The sequence below is a fragment of the Callorhinus ursinus genome, unplaced genomic scaffold, assembly GCF_003265705.2.
Source record: "Callorhinus ursinus isolate GAN/ISIS: 27379988/994484 unplaced genomic scaffold, GSC_fseal_2.0 scaffold47, whole genome shotgun sequence".
NCBI classification, from domain to species: Eukaryota; Metazoa; Chordata; class Mammalia; order Carnivora; family Otariidae; genus Callorhinus; species Callorhinus ursinus.
Genome location: NW_027397109.1, coordinates 4824558 through 4850780, shown reverse-complemented (window position 1 = coordinate 4850780; position 26223 = coordinate 4824558). Strand labels below are relative to the sequence as shown.

General features: G+C 53.5%; 1 protein-coding gene across 1 annotated transcript in view; it reads right to left on the bottom strand.

The window, feature by feature from the left end:
* The window catches only part of SYNM (synemin), a 28666-nt gene extending 9778 nt beyond the window's left edge, over window positions 1-18888 (bottom strand). Inside the window, exons 1-2 of the mRNA XM_025893157.2 lie at window positions 17973-18888; window positions 10835-10959 (exon numbers count right to left, since the gene is read on the bottom strand). Of these exons, the coding sequence (XP_025748942.1) occupies window positions 10835-10959; window positions 17973-18788 (941 nt within the window). The 5' untranslated portion in view covers window positions 18789-18888. The remainder of the gene's footprint in view (window positions 1-10834; window positions 10960-17972) is intronic.
* Between the last annotated feature and the right edge of the window lie 7335 nt (window positions 18889-26223).

Below are 26223 nucleotides of genomic sequence, written 5' to 3'. Positions count from 1 at the left end.
GAGGTCAGGGGTCTGGCTTGTCTGGGAAGCGGGGAGGGGCCCATGCATGGCAGGTCACCCTGGGCCAGAGGGCCCCAGAGCGAATACAACCCCCACTGGGGTCGTCCTGGAGTCACAGGTTGGGGGCTGACTAGGAGCAGGGCAGGGACTGCCATGTGTTAGTAAGTAAGGCGGCCAGATGGCATGTGTGTTCTCATGCTGGGTTCCCTGGGGACGTCTTAGAGCTAAAGGGAAGGAGAGAGAATGGAAGGCAGGCGGGCAGGCAGATGAGAATGAATAGCTGCAGACCGCCCCCCTCCTTCCACCAGCACCACCCTAGGGGTCTCAGGGCAACCACAGAAGCATCCCATTATCTCCTTTAATAAAACAGCAAAGAGCACTTGGGTGGCTGATCCGTTCGGCCACGTCTAGAAGTCTAAAACTGCAGACTCATCATTAAGCGGTCATTCACGGGCACAACTCGGAGCCCCAGGGACAGAGCGGAGGGGCAGGCTTTGGCCCCGAAGGTCGGCACCGGAGGCCAGTCACTCAGAGAGACCCCCTAGGACGCCGGCTGCTATGGGAACAACAGTTGTTTGGTCGCTAGAGCAGAGTGGGAAGTCGTCACTACCTTCGGTTCCAAGGAATACACTGTGCATGGCAAAGGGCAACCAGAAGCAGGGCCCACTTGGAAATAGCGATATTACCACGGAGAGCTGGGCACGGAGTCAGGGGAGCGACGCCAGATGCGGGGAGGGACTCAGTGGTCTGGGCAAACCGGCGCCGAGCTCTATTCCCTCTGCTTCAGATGCAGCGAGCCCCGTGAAGGCGAGAACCCCACGGGGGGGGGGGGGGGGGGGGGGGGGGGGGACAGCCAGGGAGCGCCCTTCTGCGGCAGGAAGCAAAGACAATGGCCAGTGGGACTCCACTCGGAAGCAGAGGCTGAGGTGCACGCATGTGAACGTTTAGGAAGACGAGGGGCCGAGGTCCAGAGCCTTCCACTCGGGGCAGAAGCCAGGAAACAGGACACCAAACCGTTAATCCCACATCCTCATGACCAAGCGTTTTAGGTTCCAGGAACACAAATAGCTTCCATCACCGAGAAAATTCTGCGGTCTGTATATAATAAGAGGGAGGGTCAGGGTAGCAGTCGGACACTGGGGGTGTGTGCCCCAGGATGACAGCTCGCCGAGGAGGGGGCAAGCCACAGCGTCCAGGGCGGGGCTTGGTGAGAAGGCCAAATTCCACTTCAGATCTTCCCTAGGGCCGCTCAGCAGTGGGCAGACCCCGGGGACCACGGGGCCTCCGCCTTGAGCCGCCCCAGCCAGGACAGAAAGTGCTCGTGAGGAGTCCGGGTCAGCGGAGAGCTCAGTGACAGGGCAGCGCAGGGGGGCTGGGGGAAACAGCTTCCCTCACCTCTCAAAGACGAAAGCTTTAGTTCCTCTCTCAGGGCAAATCCTAACCACCATCCAATTTTGACTGAGTTCAGGACCCTGAGTAGGATGCGCTGGTTACCTAGGAGCGGGCGCCCATGCCCCCCCGAGGGTGTGGGTGTGGTCACGTGCTGGTCACCAGGCCTGGCTAAGACTGGGCACAAAGCAATGGCTCGGACCCTCCCCTCCGCTATGCCAGGAAGCCCTTGTAGCAACCCCCACACAGGGCCAACGGTAAGCATCCCCAGCTCTGGGGTTAGAGGACTGAGTGCAGGGACAGTGTCTTGGCCAAAGGCACACAGCTCCCTCCCCATCAGGGAGAGTCCACTGGAACCCAGGCCGCCTGGGCACCCGGCCCCACGAGCTGCTCAGACCTCCCTGCCAGGCCCAAGACAACAGCACTGCGTACAAACTTTCAAAAGAACAAATCCTGCCCAGAGACACCCCCTCCCTGAACATATTAATGCAGGATATTCAACATCTTTTGGTGACTTCCATCAAAACCCCCCTACAGGGCTCTCCCAGAGCATACGAAGCTCCTCCTGGGGAGGAATTCAGTCCCCCTCTGCAGGGTTGGCTCCTGGGAGGCAGGGGCGTGGGTCACCTCCCCCTCCCCTCGCCCCCCAGCACCCGGCACAGTCGAGGCACCGGTCATTTAATTCCCGCCTTAATTAGCGGGATTAGTGTCACCTCTCGTGACACAGGTGGCGTCCTGCGCCCCACCAGCACAGCTCACAGGACTAAGGAGACGGGCACAAACAGAATCACTCTGGAGATGCCAGAAAGTTCCTCAAAAGCACCAAAGGGCACATTTTTAAGGAACAGACTCATGCAACTTTAAAGAAAAGGGTAGAGCGTTCTCTGGTTATTTTGAGAGCGCTGGAGGAGAACGGCCTCCAAGCCGTGGTGACTGTGTGAAATGCCAACCCCCTGAATCATGAGCTATTAGTGAACATTTTATACAGCCCCACAGATTGGTGGCCTCTTAAGCAGGAAAATAAGCAAACATGTGCGGGAAAACCAAGTCCCTGGCCTCATTAAGGAGTCTGAGACCAATCCATAGCTCGTAAGTGAGCTATAATGTGGCCTCTGGCCAGGCTCCAGGCCCTAAAAGACGTCACTGGTCACCCGAGCAGGGCCCAGGGTGGGCTGGGGCTCTCTGTCCAGGATAGACTATCCTAATGGAATTTCAGGGCATGTCCGCTGTAATGCCACCCTGGGGGCACAAGGCACGCCCATGTCCCCGATAAATGTGGACAAGAGTGAGGGAGAGGGACAGTCGGAAGATGCTTCCAGAAGGGATGCCAGTGGAGCCGGCCGGGATGGCTCACAAAGTGCTTCCTGGCTAAACACAGGTGGGGAGTGGTGGGAGGAAAGGGGAGGGAGCTGGGAGAAGGAGCCTCAGAAGGGCCTCCTGGCCTCCAAGCTCCAGAGAGGGTGCGGGACAGCCTGCCGCCCAGCGGCTGGGTGCAGTAGGGGAAGCAGGGAGAGACGACGAGCAGCACCATCCCAATTGGGAAGGCCCTGCCCCACACCTCAGGCGGCGTACCGAAGATAATACTGAGGCCGTGCTGCTCCGGGTCATTCCTTCTGCGCTCAGCTCTAAATCACTTATCAAAGCCTATCCATCTGTTCTAGAGACTGGGGGAAAAAAAAAAAAATCAAATGATTGACAGATAGACCAAGATTACTAATAAAACAGAGATAAGGAGCCCTGGGAGTGGTTGATGGAGAAACTTCCCGAGTCAGGTTGCCTGGATTCAAATCCTGGGCCTGCCGCTTCCTAGTTCTGTGACCTTGGGCAAGCCACTCAAATCCTCTGTCACTCAGTTTCCCCATTGCTGAAATAGGCAGGATTCACAGGTGTGTGGTGGTAGCTACCTGGAAAGTTCTCACAACAACGGCTGTCACAGAACAGGGGCTCAATCCATGGTCACAATCATCATGATCATCATCATCTACTGACCCGAGAAGAAAGCTGATTTTCAGTTGACTGAAACAGTCCCAAGAGGGGAAGAGAGGCGGATAACCTAAAATCCTGGCGGACAGAGAGCAACCCGTTTCTGCAGGGATGTGGGGAAGGCTGGGAAGCAAATGTATGGTTACCCCCCTCAGCCTCCTCCCCTTGAAACTACAAGATTTTATTAATTTCAAGTATTTCACCTAATAACCAGCTGAGTTTCCGTGTTAAAACACGGTTGTTAAGTAAACAGGAGCAAAACAAAAATACATTTTGTTTTAGCAAAACAAAATGTATTTCTCCAAGCGCTGGGGAAATTCCAAAGAACTGTTTTCCTTTGAACAGGTGCATGAAAAGGGGTAGGTGGGCCTAACACAATAATGCAGCGACCAGAAATACCATCATGACGGTCAAATTGCCATTGGCAGGAGTTATCTCTATTGCTTTATGAGCAGTCCGGATCCAGAGATGGAATATTTATTTCCTCCCGTTGAAACGTGCGGTTTCTGCTCCCAGCCAGCATAAGAGGAAACAGGAAGCTCGCACGCCCCCGCTGTACAGACATACAAAGACCGTGTTCTGACGTTGTTGTTTCCAACCTAACCTTTAAAAAGAAGGACTTTGCCTGAAAGAGCCCAGGCCACAAATCTTTGCATTACATTTTCTTATCTGGCCAGCCAAGACTCCCTTCAGTACTTTTCTTTTGAAAACTGGTCTGGCTCTGCTTTCCATTTCTTCAGGTGACATTTAGAACAACTGTTATATATTTCAGCCCCAAAATATTTTTTTAAAAAAAAGGCCTCTTTTTTCAATTTTGAGGGAGAATGCATCATCTGTCCCCCAGATCAGAAAGCCAGGATGGGCCTCTTGCGCACACGGTTTTCAGAGCCCACGGTTTTGTGGGTTTGGGGCTCAGTTTATTCCTGGGTTTTTGCATTTTTTTGGTTTCAGATCTGAATTTTTTTTTTTTCCCATTACATTTGCTAACACCTTACTCCTGATGACTGGGGTCTGTTCTCTTTCTTTGGGGGGGCGCAGGGGCAGGGGCTGGAGGAGAGGAGACTATTTATTTTCTAGCCAGGCTTCTGCAAGTCCCCAACCTGCAGCTTTGGGGGCAGATCTTCAGGTCAGCCGTGGGAAGGGTTTGGGGCGGGTTCGGGATGGCGCCTCCGCCCCAGTTTTCACCATATTCAGATTAGGGACCAGGTGTGAATGAGCAGCTGCCTCATAGGGAGGGCTGGCCTCTGGTGGTCTGGTCTGCAGAGCACACGATGAACGGCAAGGTCCACTTAGGTAAAAAACCAAACCAGATGATGAAAGAAAGTCCCATAGGCAGGTCACTGCCAACGAATAGGGTCAGGTAACGACGGTTCAGAGGAGGGACCGACAGCTTCCAGCCCAGGTTGGCAGGAGAGATTTTCCAGGGGCTCCATGCAGGAGCCTCCCAATCCGCGCCCAGCCCTCCTCCCTGCCGGGCTCCGGCTCTTGGTCAGCCTTCGCAGAGGCCGCCTTGGCTACCCCGGGTCAGCTCCTCCCCGCCTGAATCTCCAAGGACTGCAGGGACCTCCTGAGGCCTCCCTGCACCCAGTCCTCCTACGAGCAGGCCGCCAGCCCCCTCCTCCCCACCCCCCACTGCCAGTGGGAGTCTGCCTCAGCTGCCCCTTTCCCAGGCCCCTGCTCACCCACCTTGCACTCTCCTTTTTCTCCTTGTTTCCCGATCTGACTCATCCACCTGGAGCTCCTTCCCGAGTCCTTCCTGCCAGTCCGCTTCCTGCCGCCTACTTGCCCACCCCGCCAAGGCCAACTTAAATCTCACCTCTTTGGAAAATCTCTCCTGCCAACCTGGGCTGGAAGCTCTCGGTCCCTCCTCTGAACCGTCTTTACCTGACCCTATTCGTTGGCAGTGACCTGCCTATGGGACTTTCTTTCATCATCTGGTTTGGCTTTTTACCTAAGTGGACTGGTCCCTCCCCACGTGCCACCCCCACTCCCCATCTCCTGCATGTCTGTTCAAATCTCCACCATCCTTCAAGACCCCGATCAATCTCGCCTCCCTCCTGAAGCCTTCCCAAATTCTCACAACTCCCTTCTCCTCCCCAGAAACCCTGCCCTTGTGTGTCTTATGAGGCATTTCTTGTTTCCAACAGTGCGGGGGTCGACTTAGATCCACGCAGCCTGGTCCACAGCACATGACCCTCAACACCAAGCCACACTTAGCTGTAGGTTTGTGCGCCCCCCTGCCTGCCAACGTCTCTGGAGCAGCCTGAGCGCACGGGCCCCATTCACAAAACATGGCCTCACGTCTGTTGGTCTTGTCCATCCATCACACACAGCCCTCCATGCCTCCAGGCCAGGCCCCCACACCCAAGCTTGCCTGGCATTACCACAGATACCACGCGAGCTCAGTCCTCAGGTCCTCACCCAGACTGGCCCCTTGGCCTGGAAGCCCTTCCCACGTGATCTTCTAGAAGCCGGAGCTGCAGGCCTCATCCATCATCCCTCCCCCTGCAGCACCCTGCACACCACTCAGCCTGCCCATCATTCACCCGCCTCTGGGCCACGGTGAGACCAGCTTGGTGCCTTTGGGATGCTCCCGGGATGCTCTGTAGACAGTGGCGTGCACCCTGAATCACCTGGGATCTTGTTGCAGGGCCGGCCTTGACCAGAAGGTCTGGAATGGGCCCGAGGTTCTGCATTTCCCACAGGCTTGAGACGCCCAGCGATGCCAAAGCCGTCAGTCTGTGGGCCCCTGGAGCGGTGAGGCCCTGCACCCGTGGTTCTCTATCCTGGCCGCACCTGACCATCCTCCTTGGAGCTGCAAAAGCACCATGCCTGGGCCCATCCTGTGCCAAGCTGATTGGAACATCCAGGAATGGGCCCAGGGGCCGATGCTTTATCAGGTGACCCCCAGGTACTGAAGAGGCTGAGAACCACACGCTGTCCTGTCAGAGCATCTCCCCTCTCCCTGCTCGCCGGCCAGTGTAAACACTCCCACTCCAGGAAGAGCCTCGTGACTACGTACGGGCTGGACGCGCCCCTCCAGCCCCACGTAACTTCACTGGGGTCAGGCCAATGAGGGCGAGCCCGGGCCCCTGGGCCGGCCCACCTTCTCCTGTGCTCTCCCTGGTATCTCAGCATTAGCCAGCCAGCCCCGGGAGGAGAGGGCTCATTCTCACGCCCACCCGCCAAACAAGGCACTGGTGTCTTCCCTGGTCCCCGACTGGCCCACCAGGTTTGAGGAGCTCCTCCAGCCTTAGACGCTGGAGTTTGCTTTGTTCGAATTTTATTATTTTATTAAACTGCATCTTTACTTATCAACTCTAAGTCTACCTTTAGTTATAAATGATACTATTCTGTTAGCAGTATCTCTTCTTCACTGTGAAGGCTAATCGGAAAGGGCCAAATATCTGGGTTCGGAAGCATGTGTGACACTTGAGAGCTGGCCTCAGCATAGCTGACAAATTCCAGTTATACTGGGCTGTGCTTCCAACTCGAAGGAGCCACAGCCCCTTCCCTTACACGTGAGATGCTAATCATCAACTCCGCAACACCAGGGGAACGGCCACTGCAGGGAAAACCTGAGACAAATCCACCTGATCTCAGTCAGCCACACCGTCAGCCAGCCTTGGGACAGGGCTGGTGAGGAGTCACACTGCATGGGGCCCTGGTCCCCAAGAGGCTGACGGTTCCCTGCTGCACTCCCTGGGGCAAGGGTATGGAAGGAAGGTCAACTTCCTCAAAGACAGTGGGTCGTGATTTATAAAGATCAAGTGGGCCCCTGTGAAGGGGTCAGACGAGCAGAAGGGCACTAACACAAATATGCATTTTCCTCCCTGTTCTCAGAATGCAGGCAGCAAGACGAAATACAGGAAGAGTCACGTAAGAGGGCGCCTGGGTAGCTCGGTTGGGCGACTGCCTTTGGCTCAGGTCATGATCCTGGAGTTCTGGGATCGAGTCCCACACTGGGCTCCCTGCTCAGCAGGGAGTCTGCTTCTCCCTCTGACCCTCCCCCCCTCTCATGCTCTATCTCATTCTCTCTCTCAAATAAATAAATAAAATCTTTAAAAAAAAAAAAAAGAGCACGTAAGAGATGCCAAGGGCTTATCTGCAGGACACAAGGCAGTGATAAAAACACTAGGTGTTCGGCTTGTACAAAGAAATGGGTTATATTGCACTGCCCGTATGTCTTTTAGGTCTGTGGGCACCTCCCAGACTAAATCCTGAGCGCGGGGAGGTGGGTAGGCATGGAGCTGTTCTAACCCCTGGGCTTGGTATCTGCAGCTGGGCACAGCCAGGCTCCTCATTTTCCCTGTGCGAACTTGGACGTCAGAAAGACATACAGTGAAATCAATCACCCGCTTCCCTGGAAATCCTGTGGCCTTCTAAATTCCTAGGAGGTAGCCAAGTCAATCCCTAATTGGGTTAGAGCAATGCCAGGAACAGACAGAGGCCGTCAACTGTCTCTGCTGACAATCAGGCTGCCGACGCGAGCACAGAGGCTGCCCGTCAATGCCCTTGAGAAAAGCTAGGGTGGGACTACCTCCCAAAAAAGTCAGGCCCTGGATGCTCAGGCAAGACGCCCACCAGGCGCTCCGACTTCTCACGACAGAGAACGAGGGGCAGGACTGAGCAAGGAAGGAAAGGGCTCAAATCCCAGAGAGAGCACAAGATCAAAGTCTCCAAATCCAACATACAGAACTATTACAACAAGGAAGACCCAACTGCCTCTGTAGGGAAAAGTCACGGGACATTGATGTCACCTAAAACGGGCACAGATGTGGGTCTTCTGGGACAACCTCGTAACTGCTCTAGGACAGTGCCAGTTTGGGGGCACCTCCTATCCCAGGGTCAACCCGTGTGGCTCCTGGGAGAGTGGGCCCTTCCGAGCTCCAGAGCACTTTGTCCCCCTGACCAGGGGCAGGGACAGGCACATGGCCCAATGGAGCCAGACTGCAGGGCCCAGGAGTTCGGCTGAGACGGATGACAAAGAGCCCCTCCCTCTGAGTAGGGAGGCAAGCGTACAAGGACAAAGCCGGGAGCTGGCTGGGGCCCATCCTGCCATGGCGTGGGCAGAGCGAAGGAGGAAGAGACCAGGGAAAGCAGCAGGGACTGTCCCTGTCAACTGCGCTTGGACCTACTGTGCCTGAAACTAGGGACTTTCTCCATCAAGCGAGTAATAAATGCCTTTGTTGGCTTGAGCCAGTCTGAGAAGGGCTTCGGTCACTAGTAAGTGAAAAAAGTCCTGATTAATGCTTCCTTCCCCCAAATAAAGCTTGTTTTGAAGTTTTCCTTACTAGTGATTTCGATCACCTGACCCAGCTTGATTGCATTTTGTGATTTTTCCACCCCGTGAGATTTCCAAGGAGATTGTGGGAGATGGACCTTGAGAAGGACAAGCTGGCTGGTGCCTCCTCTGAGGACCCTCCCCTCCGCAGGACCCAGCCACAGCCCGGCTCTCAGAGGGGGACCCAGCAGAGCCCCCAGTGGCTTGCCCACCCCTCCGTCCAGCTGGAGGCTCTTCCAAGAGCTGCTTTGCCCTAGGCAGGGCACTTCCTCCCTGTTCTCAGAATGCAGGCAGCAAGACGAAATACAGGAAGAGTCACGTAAGAGGGCGCCTGGGTAGCTCGGTTGGGCGACTGCCTTTGGCTCAGGTCACGATCCTGGAGTTCCGGGATCGAGTCCCGCACTGGGCTCCCTGCTCAGCAGGGAGTCTGCTTCTCCCTCTGACCCTCCCCCCTCTCATGCTCTCTCTATCTCGAGGCACTGGTGTCTTCCCTGGTCACCGACTGGCCCACCAGGTGGCCCCTTAGTGGCTGCCTGGGGCCCGGGCCAGGGACTGCCCGATAGCCTGCTCCCTCTTCCCTGATGGTCAGAAGGGCCCTGATGAGAGGCTGGCTGAGGCAATACACAGGGAGGCTAGCCCAGGGCTGCAAGGCGGACTACCTGCATGCCCCAGCCAGATACGGTCTTTTAACCCAGGCCACTTGGATATTCTGAGAGCAAAGTCATGGTCAGAAGACTGCATAGGCAGCCCGCAGGGAGTGCTGAACAAGGCCTGGGCTCTGCCTCTCACCAAGGGAGTGGACCTTAGTCCCCTTCTCAGCCCCTCCAGGTGATGCTGTCAGAAGATGGCATTATGACCATGTCTTCTACCCACCTGCCGAGAGGCAGAGTTTCCAGAGCTCGGTCACACCCACGACTGATTCATGTTCTGATACTCTCTGGGAATGAAGGGGGCATCGTGCCCACTTTACATGGTTTGGTGGGCAAGGCACAGATCTCTCACCAGCCCGGGCCCCTGGCTTCCAGGCCCCCCGCCCTCACCTGTGAGAGGGGCGAGAGGTTTCCATCCACCCACGAGGGTACCGTGGGCAGTGAACAGCCGCAAAGGGCTTGTAGTAAATGCTCGAGGATGTTAGTTGCTGTTACTATCCTCACAAGTGAGGAACGTGGGTGTCTCAAAAGTCATTCTGCTCTAAGTATCTGAGATCTGGCGCCCCCTGTACCAGTCCTCACTGAGCATGACATCTGCAGGAAATATGGGGCACCACCCCCAACCAAAGATCACTTCCGCCCCCCCCGCCCCCCCCCCGGGACAGGAAGGGGAAGAGCCAAGGAGTAGCATCACTTTCTGGCCCACAGGCAGCTCCGAGGACTCCAGACTGTGTTCTCTGCCCCGCCCAGCATCCAGCCCCTTTGAGGGCTTTGAGATTTTTCATCCGGATCATTCACCCCCAATTCAAGTCATCATCTTTTTTTTTTTTTTTTTAAAGATTTTATTTATTTATTTGAGAGAGAGAGAATGAGAGATAGAGAGCACAAGAGGGAAGAGGGTCAGAGGGAGAAGCAGACTCCCTGCCGAGCAGGGAGCCCGATGTGGGACTCGATCCCGGGACTCCAGGATCATGACCTGGGCCGAAAGCAGTCGCTTAACCAACTGAGCCACCCAGGCGCCCCTCAAGTCATCATCTTAACAAACAAAGCCAACTGCCTGGAGTACCAGGCTCATCTGGCAGAAATGCGGTGCCTCAAGGCCAAACCCATGGGGAGTGGTGTCAGGGCCCTGGGATTTGAAGCCACAGTGTGACGGGCACGTGGACGCAGAACTTTCTGGGTCTGAGTCCTGGCCCTCCAGTTTCTAGCTCCCTCACTTCTCTGAACGAAGTTCGTCCCCCTATAAATACAGTACCTGATTCCTAGGATCCAAGGAGTTGACAGGTGCAAACCTCTTGCCCGGTGCCCAGGACACACAAGCCCCAGGCAAGAGCGCGAGCTCCCCATCACGGGGAGCGTGGGGGGCATCTGCTTGGCGGTCTAAGTGCGGCGCCAGTCTTCCTCCTCTCCTTCTGGCCCTGGACTCCTCGCCTGGCCATGCCAGCGGTTTGCTGACTATCACACAGCCCCGGGGACTCCGGAGGCTACGGGGGATTTCGCCCAGGCAGCCCCTGTATGGCAACCTTACCGATACGTGGCCACCTCCAGGCTGAGGCCGGTCTTCACCTGCACGAGCTCCTGGTAGTCCCGCAGCCGGTCAGCCATGGCCAAGGTGAGGGCCGCCTTCTCATCCTCCAGGCAGGCGATCACTCTCTAAAGAGAACAAAGGGCTTTTAGATCAGAGGGCTGGAGCTCCGATTGGCCAAACCGAAGGTACGAACGGTTCAGGATGCAAAATGGAAAAAAAAAATCTCTAGGCTTATTAAAGATGCAGTCATTAGGGGCGCCTGGGTGGCTCAGTCGTTAAGCGTCTGCCTTCAGCTCAGGTCCTGATCCCAGGGTCCTGGGATCGAGCCCCGCATCGGGCTCCCTGCTCGGCAGGAGGCCTGCTTCTCCCTCTCCCACTCCCCCTGCTTGGGTTCCCTCTCTCACTTTGTCTATGTCAAATAAATAAATAAAATCCTTAAAAAAAAAAAAAAAGATGCAGTCATTGTAAGGGGGATTTTTAAATACAGTATTTCTTCCCCAAAATTTTTTTTTTTAATTATTATTATTGCACATGGACAATTTTGGCAGGGCACTGGCTGTTCTGTTCCTACTCTCTAGGGAGAAGGAATGCTTTGAAGTTCATGGAAGCATCTCTGCTGTTCAGACATCATCAGCTGCTTAGGAAAGTCAACACCTCACCCTGGTCAACGAGGATGCTATTCAAAGTGAGCCCCGACCAGAACGAAGGGCTTCTGCAATATCTAAAACGAAGTCCCTCCAATTTGAAGCAGAATTTCCCCTACACTCATGATTTCCCCCAACACTAAGCAGGTACACTCACAGAACTCTTTGTTTCACCTAGAAAAGCTACACAGATGAAACAGGAATATCTTCCGGGCATAAATGTCAATGCGGACCAGGATATAAATCTTCTTTCTTGACTGTACTTAGCAGACGTCCTTAATGAGCACTCCCTCCTCACGTGTTCACGTCATGCTCCCAGCCCTTAGGGCACGTCCACTCACACCTGGCTAATTATGTCTGTCCGTCTGTCCATCTCTCTCTCTCTCTCCCCCCTGGGCTGGGAGACACTGAAAGGCATGGCCTGCCACCTCGGGCATCCCCCCCTCTCGAGAAAAATGCCCATCTCCTAGAAGTCGCACAGCACACAATCAGTGAACTGGACTTGAAATGATCAAGAGAATGCCTGCTACCCCCTTAAAAATGTGCTATTTTAAATCGACAGTATCTTTCAGTTAATAACCAGTGGCTTCATCGGTACCATTTTATAGTTTTGCATTACTCTGTGTTACAGTTTTGCATCAACACTTTTTAGTTGCTCTGGGGAATAATTAACTGAGCAAATATTTAAACACTGAAATGAGTCCATATTCTCTAACTTCTGGTTTGTAATGGAAAACAGCCTTATTTCTGAATACAATTAACTAAACTGGCTACATTTTTAGACATTTATCTTTGTGGAATTCAAATAAGACAGTCTATTTCCATTCCTCTTGTAATCCCTCCAGCAAAGGCACCAGGCTAAAGGTCCGCAATAAATACGTAAGGTCTGCAAAACCAATGAATAAACTAAGATCTCACACTGGATCCACCATTTTAAAAGATGCACAATCAGCATGTAAATAATCCTGCCTCCCTAAGACTTCTATATCAGCTAATGATTGCTGCTAAGGTTCTCTTTGTGTATGTAAAGCGTGCTCAAAACAAAAATTGAAACCATTTAGCTTTTAAAGCAAAGGAGTAAATTTAAGAACCTCTGGGTGGTATCCCAGAGTAGATCTATGTTAATATCCTCCAAAACTGGCATTGTAGACAGTGAGGTTCGCCAACGCGGACCATTTCAGTCTTGATTTCAGTTGACAGGGTTGCCAAAATTTAACCATGACATTCAGATATTCTATAGTTAAGTCTTGGTGTTAAAATCCATTTTAGAGGGAGTATAATGCCAGGTCTAAGGTTGGAGTATAAGCCATAAACATCCAGAGATTACTCCTTTCTACTGCAAGAAACGCAACCTGAATATCAACACTTGGAAATCTGTACTAATTTTTTCTTTAAAGAGAACTTCAATTATTTTTAAACTACTTAGGAAAAAAAAGGATCACGTGCACTCAATTCTCTATCCACAAACCTCCTGAGCAGGTCAGGATCTCCCCGTCATGCCAAACCAGAGGTAGGCACAAAGATTCTCTCTCTTCCCAGAGGGCACAGAATAGGTCTGCACCCCACAAAATACGAGGGGGAAAAAAAAAACCCAAATTGTGTTGCAGTTAAAATAAGTATAGTTCCAACCACATTTCCGTGTGATTCAACTCTCCTGAAACTGTCACAGGAAAATTACTTGACTTTTGGAAGCGGGAACGTAAGTACAACTTATTGGCTCTTAACAGTCTCCGCAGAGACTGTAACCGATCCTGCCGGTTGAAGCAAGCTTCAACTCGGCTTTGACTTTGCCAGAAGTTTCCAAACCGTGGGCCGGGCCAGAGGTACTAGAGCAAGAGACCCGGCATGCTGATTCTAACCAAGCAAAAGCAGTCCCACCTAATGTTATAAAAGCTGGGGAGAGAGGTCACCTTTTTTAGTTGCTATTTCGGGAACTTCTGGATGGTATCACAAGTGATGATGCAACGTAGGTCTGTACCAGGGAGAGCGTGATGGGGTGTGGATCCAAAGAAAGCTCCTTCTCGTCACCCAACGGGAGCTGCTCTCTGCTGAGCAAGTCCCACGGCCAAAACAGGAAGAGCCTGCAAATGTCACAGTCACTCAGAATCCTGCCTGGTAGAGCTTGAGGGAATTTAAATACTGTGATAACCTCACTGAGACACAAAACCTCAATGTATTTGGAATAACAAGCATTAGTGGAATGCTAAGTTTTTCTAACTCTAGTCCAGATAATACTCTCAACTCCAGACTCAGAATTATGTCTTATAATACCAGGTGGGCATCTAAGAGGCATCTCAGAGTGAACTCTGATCTCCCACCCAAATCGGCCAAATCTCCTGCTCCCAACTCCCTTCAGCAAAGAGCACTCCCTTTTTTCAGTGGTTGAGGCCACAAGCACTGGAGTCGACTTGGGATTTCTCCCCCTCTCTTCCACTGCATCCATCCGCAGACCCTGGTGGGCTTCAACCTCAGAGGAGAGCTCCCTCTCAGCCCCTCACTGCTGCCCCTGGCCCAAGCGTCCAGCATGTCCTGCCTTGATTAGTACACAGGTCCCCTAAAAAGTTCTCCTGCTCCCACTCTTGTCCCACACAGCTCCCAGAGAAACTGCGTTTAGATACAGTCGGGTCACCACTCACCTCTGCTCTGAGTCACCAAGCGGCTCCCCATGCTGCTCAGAGCCAAAGCCCAAGTCCTGTAGAGGCCACTCTCCCCCTCAGTCACCCCGCCCCAGCCACACCTGCCTCCGGGGCACCATGCACTGTTTCCATCTCAAGACCTTCGAAGGCAAGGGATTTTCTGTGTTTTGTTTTGTCCACGGCTTTATCCCCAGCACTCAAGAACCAGTCTCGGCACATGACATGCTCAATAGTGGTCGGATGAATGAATGAACCGAATGTATGTACTCTGTGAGCTGTTTTTATTATCCCTGTTCCGCAAATGGGGAAACGGAGACACAAACAGGGGCAGAGCCAGAATTCAGGCCCAGGCGGGGCAGCTAACCCATCCCCCTTCCAGTCAAAAGAAAGTTCTCATTCAGTCACATTTTGGGGACTTGGACGCCTTTTATAGTCAGCCTCAAAAGGCTAAGAGCTCAGTTTCATAAGCAAAAATCTCAGTGTTTATAGGGGTAAGGCTAGAGTCAACCAAAAGTGTCTTGAGTTTTTGTCCAAACTTCTTCCGGCAAACTGGGAGACAGGGTCTATTACTCTGGCTTCAAGTGATCTCGGATGTCAGTTCAGCAAACCTCTCTGGCAGGTCTGGAGGGTGGGGCCTAACACATAGGCCTTAGGGGAAGAACCACTTTTCCCAGAAAGACAGTCCCGGCCGTCATCTGGTGATCTTGGGCTGCCGAGGAGGCCCCGAACCAGGAAGGCAGTGGGCACTGAGTGGGGGAGGGGAGAGTTCCCACTAAACCACAGGGTACCCAAAAAGTAAATGAAACACATCTGACCCGAAAACTATTCTGACAACACCCAGCTGGGAGGGTCAAAAAGTATTTTAGGGGCTTCCGATGGATGGGGGCCCTCTGGGCTGGCCCTTAGGAAGCACAATTACCATTATTCTCTGAAGGCAGAGAGAATCCTGGTTAAAGGTTTCTCTTTGATGAAACAGAGAAGAGAGGAAATGTTGGGTCCCTTTTTAGTTGCTCAGACACTGGCACCTGAGGAGAACCCTGGCTTAGCTACTTACCCACTAGGTGACCTATGTGCCTCAGTTTCATCATCTGTGAAATGGGGCTAATATAGGATCCACCTCATAAGATCGCGCTGAGGACTAAGAGTGAATACGTGTGAAGGGCCTGGTTCCTGGGGTACCTGGCACGTGAGAAGCACTTGATAAAGGCTAACTCTTAGTAATGAAACATTTACTAAAGTATATTAGTTAAACCCGGTTTTATGATATTTTCAGTCTCCCCAGAACGAGCTTCTGTAGAACTTGAAGAAATCAAGGACTCGGGGTTAAATCACGGATACTTACTCTTTAACAAAACTCCTGGTATTTTTACCCTTTAAAAAAAAATGCTCGTGGTTTGGTGTTGAATCTTTGGGAATGCAATCTGAAATTGGGTGGCTTTAAAACTAACTGGGGAAAGATTCGAGCTACGGATAAGGGAACATTCAGTGTGATGAAACCTACACAAATTGGAAGTGAAAAAAATTCCAAGTCCCGTCAACATTCCTTGCTCCCTACTTTTACGGCAAAGAAGCAAATTCCAATGAGAGAGCTATCACCAGGCGGACTACGCCGCTAGTCCCCATCAGGTGCAGCCTCCCAGCTCTGTGTCAGAGGGCCGGACAGTGATGGCGACTGCACACCCCAAGCCCGCACCTCTGCTGTTTCTATAGTGTCTAGAGGGGGGATCAGTTGGCCGCCCCGCCTGGGCCTGAATTCTGGCTCTGCCCCATTTGTGTCTCCGTTTCCCCATTTGCGGAACAGGGGTAATAAAAACAGCTCACAGGGTACACACATTCGGTTCATTCATTCATCCGACCACTACTGAGCACGTAGAGTGCCGAGCCTGGTTTTTGAGTGCTGGGGATAAAGCAATGGACAAAACAAAACACAGAAAATCCCTTGCCTTCAAAGGTCTTGAGATGGAAACAGCGCATAGTGTCCCGGAGGCAGGTGTGGCTGGGGCGGGGTGACTGGGGGGGGGGAGTGGCCTGTACAGGACTTGGGCTTTGTCTCTGAGCAGCATGCTGTTTTCTATCTGTTCATATCTGAGGTTGCACTAAGATTTAGTTAGGGGGGAATGGGTCCTGAAAAAGAACCCTGTGACCAGAGCTTCAGGGTCCGAAATGAGCCAAGCGAGTTCCGACTACAAGGGAATGGTGAGGATTTGGCCCACCCAACACACCTCAAAGCAGCAGATTCCGAACCTTCTGAAACAGCTCGGGCCCTCGGGGCGGCAGCAGCGGTTCCAGGCACTTGTTTTGGGTTAAAAGCCCCACTGAAGTCTCTTCTACACTAAGCTGCTATTTCACTTCTGCTCAACAGAGCATGGGGCCCTGTGGAACTAGCCTCTCTGGCCCTCATCATGGGCGAGGGAAGCACTCGGGAGTCTAGAGTAAGTGCTGGAAATCAGCACACACTTCAGCCAGTCCCTGTCCTTGCTCCACCTACAACCCCGGGCTGGGGTGGGGGTGGGGGGGTGATTTTGAAAATTATGACGCAGAGGCCCAACAAAACCCACATTCCAAACAATTTCGTATGGTAGTGCTTTATAGGATTTCCCATCTAGACTCCAGCTCTTTGAATACTGAAACCCCAAGGCAGTGCTCAGGACCTAGGAGTAGTCAATAGATATTTGCTGATTATTTGTGGACACCTGTCACATCACCACAGTCCTCAAGGCCAAAGCCACTGTGTTCCCTTTACTCCTTGCGTTTAAAAAAAAAAAAAGCACACAATTCTTCCACCACAAATCTTTAACTCCAAGCTACAAATTATCCCCTTAAAATATTTCTGAACCTGTGAGGCTGTTATTTTAAACTGTCGCCCTGAGAACCACGGAGAGTACGATTTGGGGGTATTTTTCAACTCTGGCCTCCAGGAGGCAGGCCCAGGGCCAAGCCTAGTACTGAACGGGGACAATAATCGGCCACAGGTGTCACCCTGTCAGTGTCAGAGGTTTGAGCTTCGCTTCTCTGAAATAGTAACTGTTTCTATTACCGCGCACTTTTATAGTACCCGTTTATATTACATCCTGCCACAGGGACCCAGCCCCTTTCCACAACGTTTCCACTACCCAGAGACCCGATGTCTGCTTGTGAGACGGTGAGAAAAATATCTCCCGTGGAGCTCGTTTCTGCATGAAGGTGACTGCCCCTCCCAAGAAGACACAAGGCAGTGGCCCAGAGAGCCAAACCGGCTGCCTCCTCCTGGGAAATCACTCTGGCAAAATAAAAACCGTTTTAGGAAACTATTTAAGTTTTTCCCAGGGCGGCCCTAGAGCCAAGGGGCTGTCTCGATCAGGACTTGACATTGCCGAGACACCTCCCAACACCGAGACCTAGCCAAGAAGGAACGAGCCGTCGCTTCTGGAAGTCAGAGGGGGCTTCTTGCTGGACTTTTATGCGTATTCGGTCCACGAAGCACAGGAAATTGAAAGAGCGCCTAGAGCTGGCTGGGTCCTGGGTCTTTTGTCAGCATGCACCCGCTCCTGGCCAAGATCTAAAGAAACGGACAACCTAACAAGATGACAGGGACGGGACTCTCCGCCGGGACCTGCCACCCTAACCCGCAAACCGCGCTCCTCTTCCACGGCTGGTGAGACGCCGGGACCCCGAGGCCCCGACGCAGAGCTGGGCGGGGGCCCTTCCGCGCCCAGCCGCCGCGGAGGGGGGGTGGGCCCTTCGGGCCCCCCTCTGGCCCGGCCCCACCCGTCGGCGGCGCCACGCCCCGGGCGCACGCAACGGCTCCAGGGAGCCCCGCCGCTCCCCCGCCCTCACCGCAGGTCGCGGCCCGGGGTGGGGCCGTCCCCGCGCACCGACCTGCCGTTCCTCCGCCTGCAGCCCGTAGTCCTCCTGCACCCGCCGCAGCTCTTCCTCCAGCAGCGCGCGCAGCTGCTCCAACTCGAGCGCCTCGCGCCGCAGCGCCTCCGCCTCCTGCGCGCAGAGCCGCGTCTCCTCCTCGGCCTCGCGCCGGCTCTCCTGGCCGCGCCGCAGCGCCTCCTCCAGCTCGCGCACCTCGTCCTCGTACAGCTGCACCGTCTCCCGCCACGACTCGGCCACCAGCAGCGCGTAGCTGTCGTGCACCTCCCGCAGGCGCGGCGGGGGCGCGGCGGGGCCGGGGGCGCGGGCGCGGTAGCTCATGGTCAGGCGGGCGGCGCGCGCGCGCAGCTCCCGCACGTCTCGCTCGTGGGCCGCTTCCAGGCCGCGGCGCTCGGCCTGCAGCCGGCCCAGCAACGCCTCGAGGGCGGCGCGCGCGCCCAGCTCCTCCTGCAGCTCGCGCCGCTGCGCGCCCAGCTCGGCGTCCAGGCGGCCGCGGGCGGCGCGCTCCTCCTTGCCCAGGCGCTGCAGCTCCCACAGCTCGCGCCGCAGCGCATCGCGCTCGCCCTCGCCCTCGGCCAGCGCCGTGGCCCAGCTCAACTCGTCCAGCTGCTGCCGCAAGCCGCGCGCCTCCTCGGCGAAGCGCGCCTGCCCCTCGGCCCACAGGCCCTCCTGCCCGCGCCGGCCGCGCAGCTCCTCCTCCAGGAGCAGGTTTTCGCGCTCCAGCTCCCGCACCCGGCACACGTAGTCGTAGAGCCGGGCGTTGAGCTCTTGCAGCTCGGCCTTCTCGGGGCCCGTGTGCAGCCGCCAGGACAGCATCTTGCTGGGCGTACGGGGCTCTGCCGGCCGGCCGGGTCTCTCCTGCCCTGGTCTTATCCCCTCTTCTTAGCCGCTTCGGCCCCGCAGCTGCCCGGGAGGCCCCGCAGACTGGGGCGGGAGCCGGCGCGCCGCGGCACTTAGCGGACGGGGAGGGCGGGAGTGGGCGCGGGCCGCGGCCTCCAACCAATCAGAGCGCTGCCCGGCGCGGCCACTGCGGCCGGACGGCGCCCCCTGCTGGAATGACAGCGGCGCCGCGCGGGCTCCCGGCCCCGGGACCCGGGCGGCCTGGAGTCCCGGTCCCCGGCAGTAAGGCTATAACAGCCCGGCGGGTGGCTCGCTCGTTGGGCAGCGATCGGAGGAGGGATGCCGGGGACAGGTCCCAGTTGCTGCCCCGACACGCGCAGCGGGAGCACCCGGGTGTCCTGGCGCTGCTGGAAAGAAACAGAAGCCTCCAGTAAGTGAGATAGAGCTGGTCACTTACCGGAGACTTCTCATCCGCGGTCCTGAAGATCCGAGGCCGTTCTATTTTTAAAAAATTATATATACACATATAATATACACATATAACTCTAGCATACATACACATACACAGATGCACGTTAAATAGTATATTTTAACTTAATACGTAAATACATATTCATTTGCCAGTGTTTCAATGTACAGCCAAGACTTTTCTTTTGACATGGGTTGACTCGGGTTCCACGTCTGCCTTATATAAACTACCCCTAAAGGATATAGTCTGCATTTTCCAATATCAGTTTCTTTCTTTCAGAGTGAGAACTAAAAGAGATCGTGAAGTGCTCCCAGCGCAGAATTTCCCGAGACACCTCATATGTCCCCGAACTTTTACAGTTATCACCGCTACACCTCATGTGACAGGTGTCTTTTTTCCAACGTCGTGCCTCAACTGTCACGGAAACCACAGCCCTTTTGCACGCTTGCGTTTCATTAGTTTTCATGACAGCTATTCAAGTTACAAATGACAATTAACCGGTACTGGTGGCTTTGAGGGGCATGAGAACACACACACCTGGCCCTTGGTTGGAGGACCCCTGGACTGGTGGGGACAGAAATGCTTAGGGGAGGCCTGGAGAGTCCCTCACCGATGGCAGATTTTTTGCAGTTGGCATGGAAAGGTGGGTTAGTCAGCAAGTTGGTCCAAAGAAGTTCCCTTGAGACACCTTTCAGGGCTTGCCTTGCAACAGGCATGAGTCTCCAACCACAAATGGAGCAGCAGTGGCCCTCCGTTTTTCTAGAGGACTCATATCACAGACCCCATTCTGCAGGTGGTAGAAGTGAGTATCCTTCCATTGAGAGTTCTTCCCCGTTTCTGCCAGGGCTAAGTTGGGGGAGGAGGGAAAGGGGCCGGGAGTGGGGCCGGGACTCTGGACCCCGTTACTGTTTGTCCTTCTCCCTTTCACTCGGGCGCACATCACACCCGGCCCTTGCTAATCAGACCACACAGCTGCTACACTGTCATCACCCAGACCTGTCTGGGGGTGCCACCGGTAATGAGCATCTTTTCGGGACCACACTGGGACACCAGGGGACTATGAGGAAGCTCAAGCTCGCACAGTTGCCTGGACTCAGCAGCCATTTATTTTTAATTCTTCAACCTGCCAGGCTAGCAGCGGTTCTGTGGGTCCACCTCTCCTGGCTTGGCAGCATAGGAGGGCCTTCTCAGGGACTGGTGGGTCTTCCAGCACGATGCTTTGCTCTGACTCATTAGGTTTTCCTTGCCCCAATGCCCATCAGGATCTTAGAATTTGAAAGTCAAAACTTTCCCCCTACTTCTGCTCTAAATCCTGTCCTTGAGAAATGACTGCTATAGGATGCAGTGGCCTAGTTTGGGAAAAGAGGTATAGGGCACCAGGAAATAGCAAGAGAATAGGAAGAGTATCCCTGGTTAATTCCTCAAAATAATGTCCTGCTGCATCACACTTAATTCTCACAAAACTGTAGCTCAGAGAAGTTGAGCAACTTGCCTGAGGACACACAGTCCCTAAATTGGGGAACAGAAGTATTAGAAGTTGTGACCACAGGAGCAAACTGAGCGGGCAGGGTCTGGCCAGGAAACAGAGGCACACTCAAAGGAAAGGGAATGATTAATGGGATGTAATGAGAAGGCTATTTACAAAGGCGTAGATGGGATGCAATGCATCAGGAATTAGCAAGAGCTAGAAGTCAAAAAGCCATTAGCACTCTAGGGGGCCGGAGGGAAAAGTGTTGGCTGAGCCTGGAGGAGCCTGGAGCTCTGGAAGGGAGGGCCCTAGAGGAGAATGAGCTGCAGAATGCACCCCAGGAGGGAGCAGGTGAAGAAAAGCCTAAACCTCTCTTCTTGCCCTCCCATCTCCTGCGTGCCTCTCATTGTGGAACCGGAAGTCACCGGGACCTAGCAGTGGTGTGCTGGGGCCAGCTCCTACCGGCTTGTGAGAGCCAAATGTTAAGCTTTCAGGAATTTTGTGAGCCAGTTGTTAAACACGGCCGTTGTTAAAATAAAATTATAGTTTACCGCACGCCTTGAAGGAGAGCGGCAATTTTCTCAACCTCCCGGCAGGGGGCGCTGCGTGAGGCTGGCGAGCCTAGAAAGGGCTCCAGGGACGCTTCTGTCAAAGGTTCCCTCCTCCAGTCTGTGGACGGGAGGCAGAGAGGACACCCAAGAAGAATTTCACGGAGAGCCCTAGAAATGGGGTGGGGCTTGCGTAGGGCTTGGGAAGTGGGAAGAGCAGGCCTTTTCTCTCCTTGGAGGACCGGAACAGTGCCCCGGGGCCCATGGGCCTCCCAAGCAAGGTGGAACAATGCGGGGAGGAGGATTAATGGATGTCCCTAAAGTAGTTCATCCCACCCTCAATCCATTGCCCGAGGGGAGACAGAAAGCCAAACAGAAATGTCTTCCTGGCGAGTTTTAAGAGCTTGAAGAGGACGCCTGACTAGACCAAAACGGGGAGGAAATCCTAAGGAATGGCAGAGCAGGAGGCTGAGGGAAGTTGGGGTTCCCAGGAAACAAGAAAAGTTTCCCTAAGGTGGGATAGGGAGGAGAGAGGAAAGCACAGTAGTTCCTAGAGAGCTTCTAGAGGGAGGAGCCTTGTACTCCTTTCTGGGCAGAGCCCCAGGGAGACAGCAAAATTCCAGCTGTATTGTGAGCTCCAAGAGCCGGGACCTTGTGCCCAACTCCCCAGGTGTACCTTTGGGGGGGGGGGGTGGCAGGCCTGAGGGGAAGGGCTGCAGTCACGGCCAGGAAAGGTTTCTGGAGGTGCCCACACCCAGCATGTGTGAGGCCAGGAGCCAGAGCACCACCCAGAAGTGGCAGGGGACCTGAGGGAGCCATTCAGACAGAGAAGGGGTGACTTCAGCAGGGCCACAACCAGCTTGAAGATGCCTTTTGTACAAATTAGAAAAAGGTGGATGAAAGACTCAGAGGTACATGGCCCGGACAGTGAAGAGTCCTTTGGTGCAAAGAAAACGTATCCCTTCCTCAGGGTAGAAGTGGTCCTACACTTACATCCACAGCTTAGCAAGCACAGCACAGGCTGGAATTCACTTCTGCTCACCCCATCGGCCAGGTATGTTTAATGCAGTGCACAACCCACTCAACTGTCCATGGCAGCCCACTGTCCCAGCCTCCTCCATGGCAGTCCACTGTCCCAGCCTCTGCCTGGGTGGATGAAGACCAAGGGCTCTATGGGATGGAGTGGAAAGTTGGTGGATGCCAGAACGGACTGGTGACACAAGAACCAGGTAGCCCCCAACCTCAGTGCCTTGGCACTGGATAAGTCCTCAATAATTCTAGTGCAGCCCCAAGGAAGGAGGATAGAACTTTGAACTGATAGAGGTTGAGTTTTCATCACCCTGGTGGGAATCTGGGCCCTAAATAGAAATCAGATTGAAAAAACAAAACAAAACAAAACAAAAAAACAGATCTGTTGTTGTTGTTCCCTGTACACCCACGTCTGGTCTAGGAGGCACACTTGCCACCCTGCAGGGTTGGCTAGGTGGCAAATGAAGCATGTGGGGTGGGGGAAATGCAGTGGGGTTGGGCTGGGCACAGGGGTGTAGAGTAGACTGAGCTGCTTCATGTCCTGGCTCTTACTACCAGCATGACTTTGGGCACCACCACCATGTCACAATGAAGACAGAATAACACATGGAGAGCCTTTGGGTTGGATGAGCTAGTCCTTGCATTTGCCCTTACCATGTGCCAGGCCCAGTCCTGAGGGCTTTACGTGGATTAACAGCAACCTATGAAGTAGGTACTAGCGACTCTATTTTAACGATGAGGAAATTAAGCCACAGAGCCTTCCACTTTGCTCAAAGCCCTGCAAGTAAAAAGTAGCAGGATTCGAACCCTCCCTGCCCCTACCCATTCCACTAGACTGCCTGTTGTATATACTGGGTGATGCTTGTCGCACGGTGCCTGGTGCACAGCACCCAGAAAATATCGGTCATCCTCCTGGGCCAAGTCCTGAAGCCCAGGAATGACACAGAAGTTCATAGCCAGGGGTATGTCTCAGGAAGGCCAGGAAGAGATGCCCAGGACCCAGGGGGCCAATGCAGGGGACAGACAGCACAACAGAGTCCACAGCTGACTGGGGCTAGGGGCCAGGAGAGCAGGCGTGGACTAGTCTTTGAACTTCCCAGACTCCATTTCTTCATTTGTAAGGTGAGGATAACTCTTCCCTCACAGGTTCGCTACAGAGACTAAGTAAGAGACTATAAAGGCTTTCAGGACTCGGCTATCTTTATGTCCCACTTCATTCAAAAAACGATTTGCATCCAGCCACTCTTGCTTGGAGCCCAGAGTGTTCCCCACTCTGTCACGGCTCTCTGGCTATTTCAAGAGGGCGGATCATCTGTTTATCACTGTTTCATAAGAGCACAGCAAGTGTTTATTGGGGATACGTATAGGCTGCCTTTTTAAAAGGTACAAAAATAGCATTTGTCATATGAAAAAAATGCACAGTAACTTAACCTGCATAACCTCCCTCTCTTAATTTGGGACATCATGTCATATACATTACAAATGAACTTGGGAAGGGCTCCAAGTGGCAAAGAGACCTCCCCTGGTTGATCTTCCTAAGAGAAACAAGACTCCCATTTCATCCTAAGAACTAAAAAAAGAAGAATCTGCTATCAAAGAGGAACAGCATGTTTGCTATTATTGCCCTTACCGACACATTTTCCATGGAGTTCGTTAGTGGTGGCCATGATCAGATCATGCAAAAGCTAGTTTATGAAGTCCCTTTTCTGTGCTGGAGACTGGGCTGGGCCCTGGGGACAGAGAGCAGAGGGAAGCACAGCCCCTTTGCTCATGGACTCACAGTGCGGGGAGTGCAGAGGCTTGGAGAAGAATGCTGTCTTTCCCCAGTGTCCCCTGTGGGTGTGTGCTTTCTCTCCTTGGTGGCAGCCACCCGTCACTCAGCAAGACTTGGTCTCCATCTTGATGCTCCAATCCTATTTTGTGACTTTAAACTCCAACCACGTGCCAGTGACCCTCAAATGTATAACTGCATCTCAGATTGTTCTCTTGAGCCTGTTGTGTCTTAGGTTCCTCCCAGAGGTCCCTACTCTAACAAGAGAGCCATAAGGGTGCTTGGGGGTCCCTGAATATCCGTGGTAATTTGGAGCTGGCTGTGGGTACGCAACCACTTTGGAAAGAAGTGGTATTCCCCTTTCTCCAGGATGACCCTGGGGAACACAACTGTATTTATTTGCCATGGAGTTTGCCAGGTCCTGCCTTCGCCGGATGTGTTCTCCGTCTGAGAACTGACTCAGGACTGGATATCGGGCCACGACTTACCATTAGAAAATTGGGTGATGACTTAGCGTAGGGGTGGTTTTGATTATGTATTTATTAGTGATGTTTTTGTCAGCAGTCCCATTTCTCTTTCCCCTAGGAACACCATGTTCTATGAATCATCTCTGTAGATCCCTTAGGTCATCTCCCCTACCCCAGATTGCCATTCCAAAGTTGTAGCTCATTGCGGTAATTGTACTCATCTTGCTTCTGGTACTTAAAAGGCTACCACCGGCCCTCCACTAGGCTTGTGTCCACAGTGTGTCAGTGGTTCCTGGATTAGCACCAGCAGCATCACCTAGGAACATTTTAGAAATGTACATTCTCTGGCCCCAAACCCAGACCTACTGACAAATTCTCTGTATTTTGACAAGCCCTCCAGTTGATTTTAATGCATGTTGAAGTTTGAACACTGCCGCTGCATTATCGTCCCCACCGGAGAAGCCAGCTCTATATCCTCTCCTACCGTTTGTCTGCAGGAGACGGCCACCAAGGAGCTTCTCAACGATGCGTTGCCCGTCACCCGTGTGTGCCTTTCCACTTTGGTAGATGGAGTGTCCATGCAGCCTCCATGGAACGTGGGTGCGTTTCTGCTCTTATGCCCACTTCTGCTATCTTTTGTTTCCTTTCTCCAGTTTGCCTCCATCCTCCTGCCATCTCTATTTCATTTAATGTGGATCAGCCCAGCAGCATGCTGGCACAGTCACCCAGGGCCCCTGTGACAAGAGGTTTCCCCCACCTCAATAGATTCCCCCTGACCCAGCTTTCTAGCTGGTACTGACCCAGCCCCCAGCTCATCCCTCCTGGCAGCCGGGGACTATAGCAGCTCTGGGGTGGAGATCCTTCCCTTCCTACGAAGGCCCAGCACCTCCCCTATCAGGTATACTGATGTTTCTCCCTAGATATAGGTCTGGGGGCCAGGAGGGAGGTGGTGGTCACCCCAAAGGGCAAGCATTGTCCTGGAAGGCAGCTGCCTCATGTGTGGCCTCTGTATCACCTTTTCATAGGAGACAGGAGGAGGCTTTATATTCCAGCAGTGGGAGTGGGTCACTTCATGGGTGCAGGGGAATCGGGAGGCCCAAGGTGCTTACCTGCAGTGCCCAGGTACCCCCGGCCCAAATCTCTGAGTCCCACTCCTTCCCCATCAGGGCCCTGACTTCCACATAGGAGACTTGCCCGGAATGAGAACCCAAGCTTCTCAGAAGTATTGCCTACTCTATGTGTACCTCTTGTGTTTTGTCTTCTCTTCAGTCTGCCTCCAGCCTGCAGAACAAGTGAATAGGTGCTCTGACTCTCACATTTGGCTTTAAATCCCTGAGCAATAGGTCTGGGATGGATTTTTCCTCTCTCACTGACTTAGTGGCACTTAGCAAATCACTGGATCCCACAGTCCTTCTAGTTAACATTTCCTCCAACCCTTGCAGAAGCCCACAATATAACACCAGCTAGTGCCTCCCCTTTTGCCTGTAACCTGTTTCGATTCATCAAGGTCTTAGCCATTGCACCATGACAGCATGTCAGGAGCTATTAATACTCTTACCCACAACAGGGAACAATCCAAAAATGAAGTTAAGAAAACAATTCCATTTGCGATGGCACCAAAAACAAAACACACACACACACACACACACACACACACAC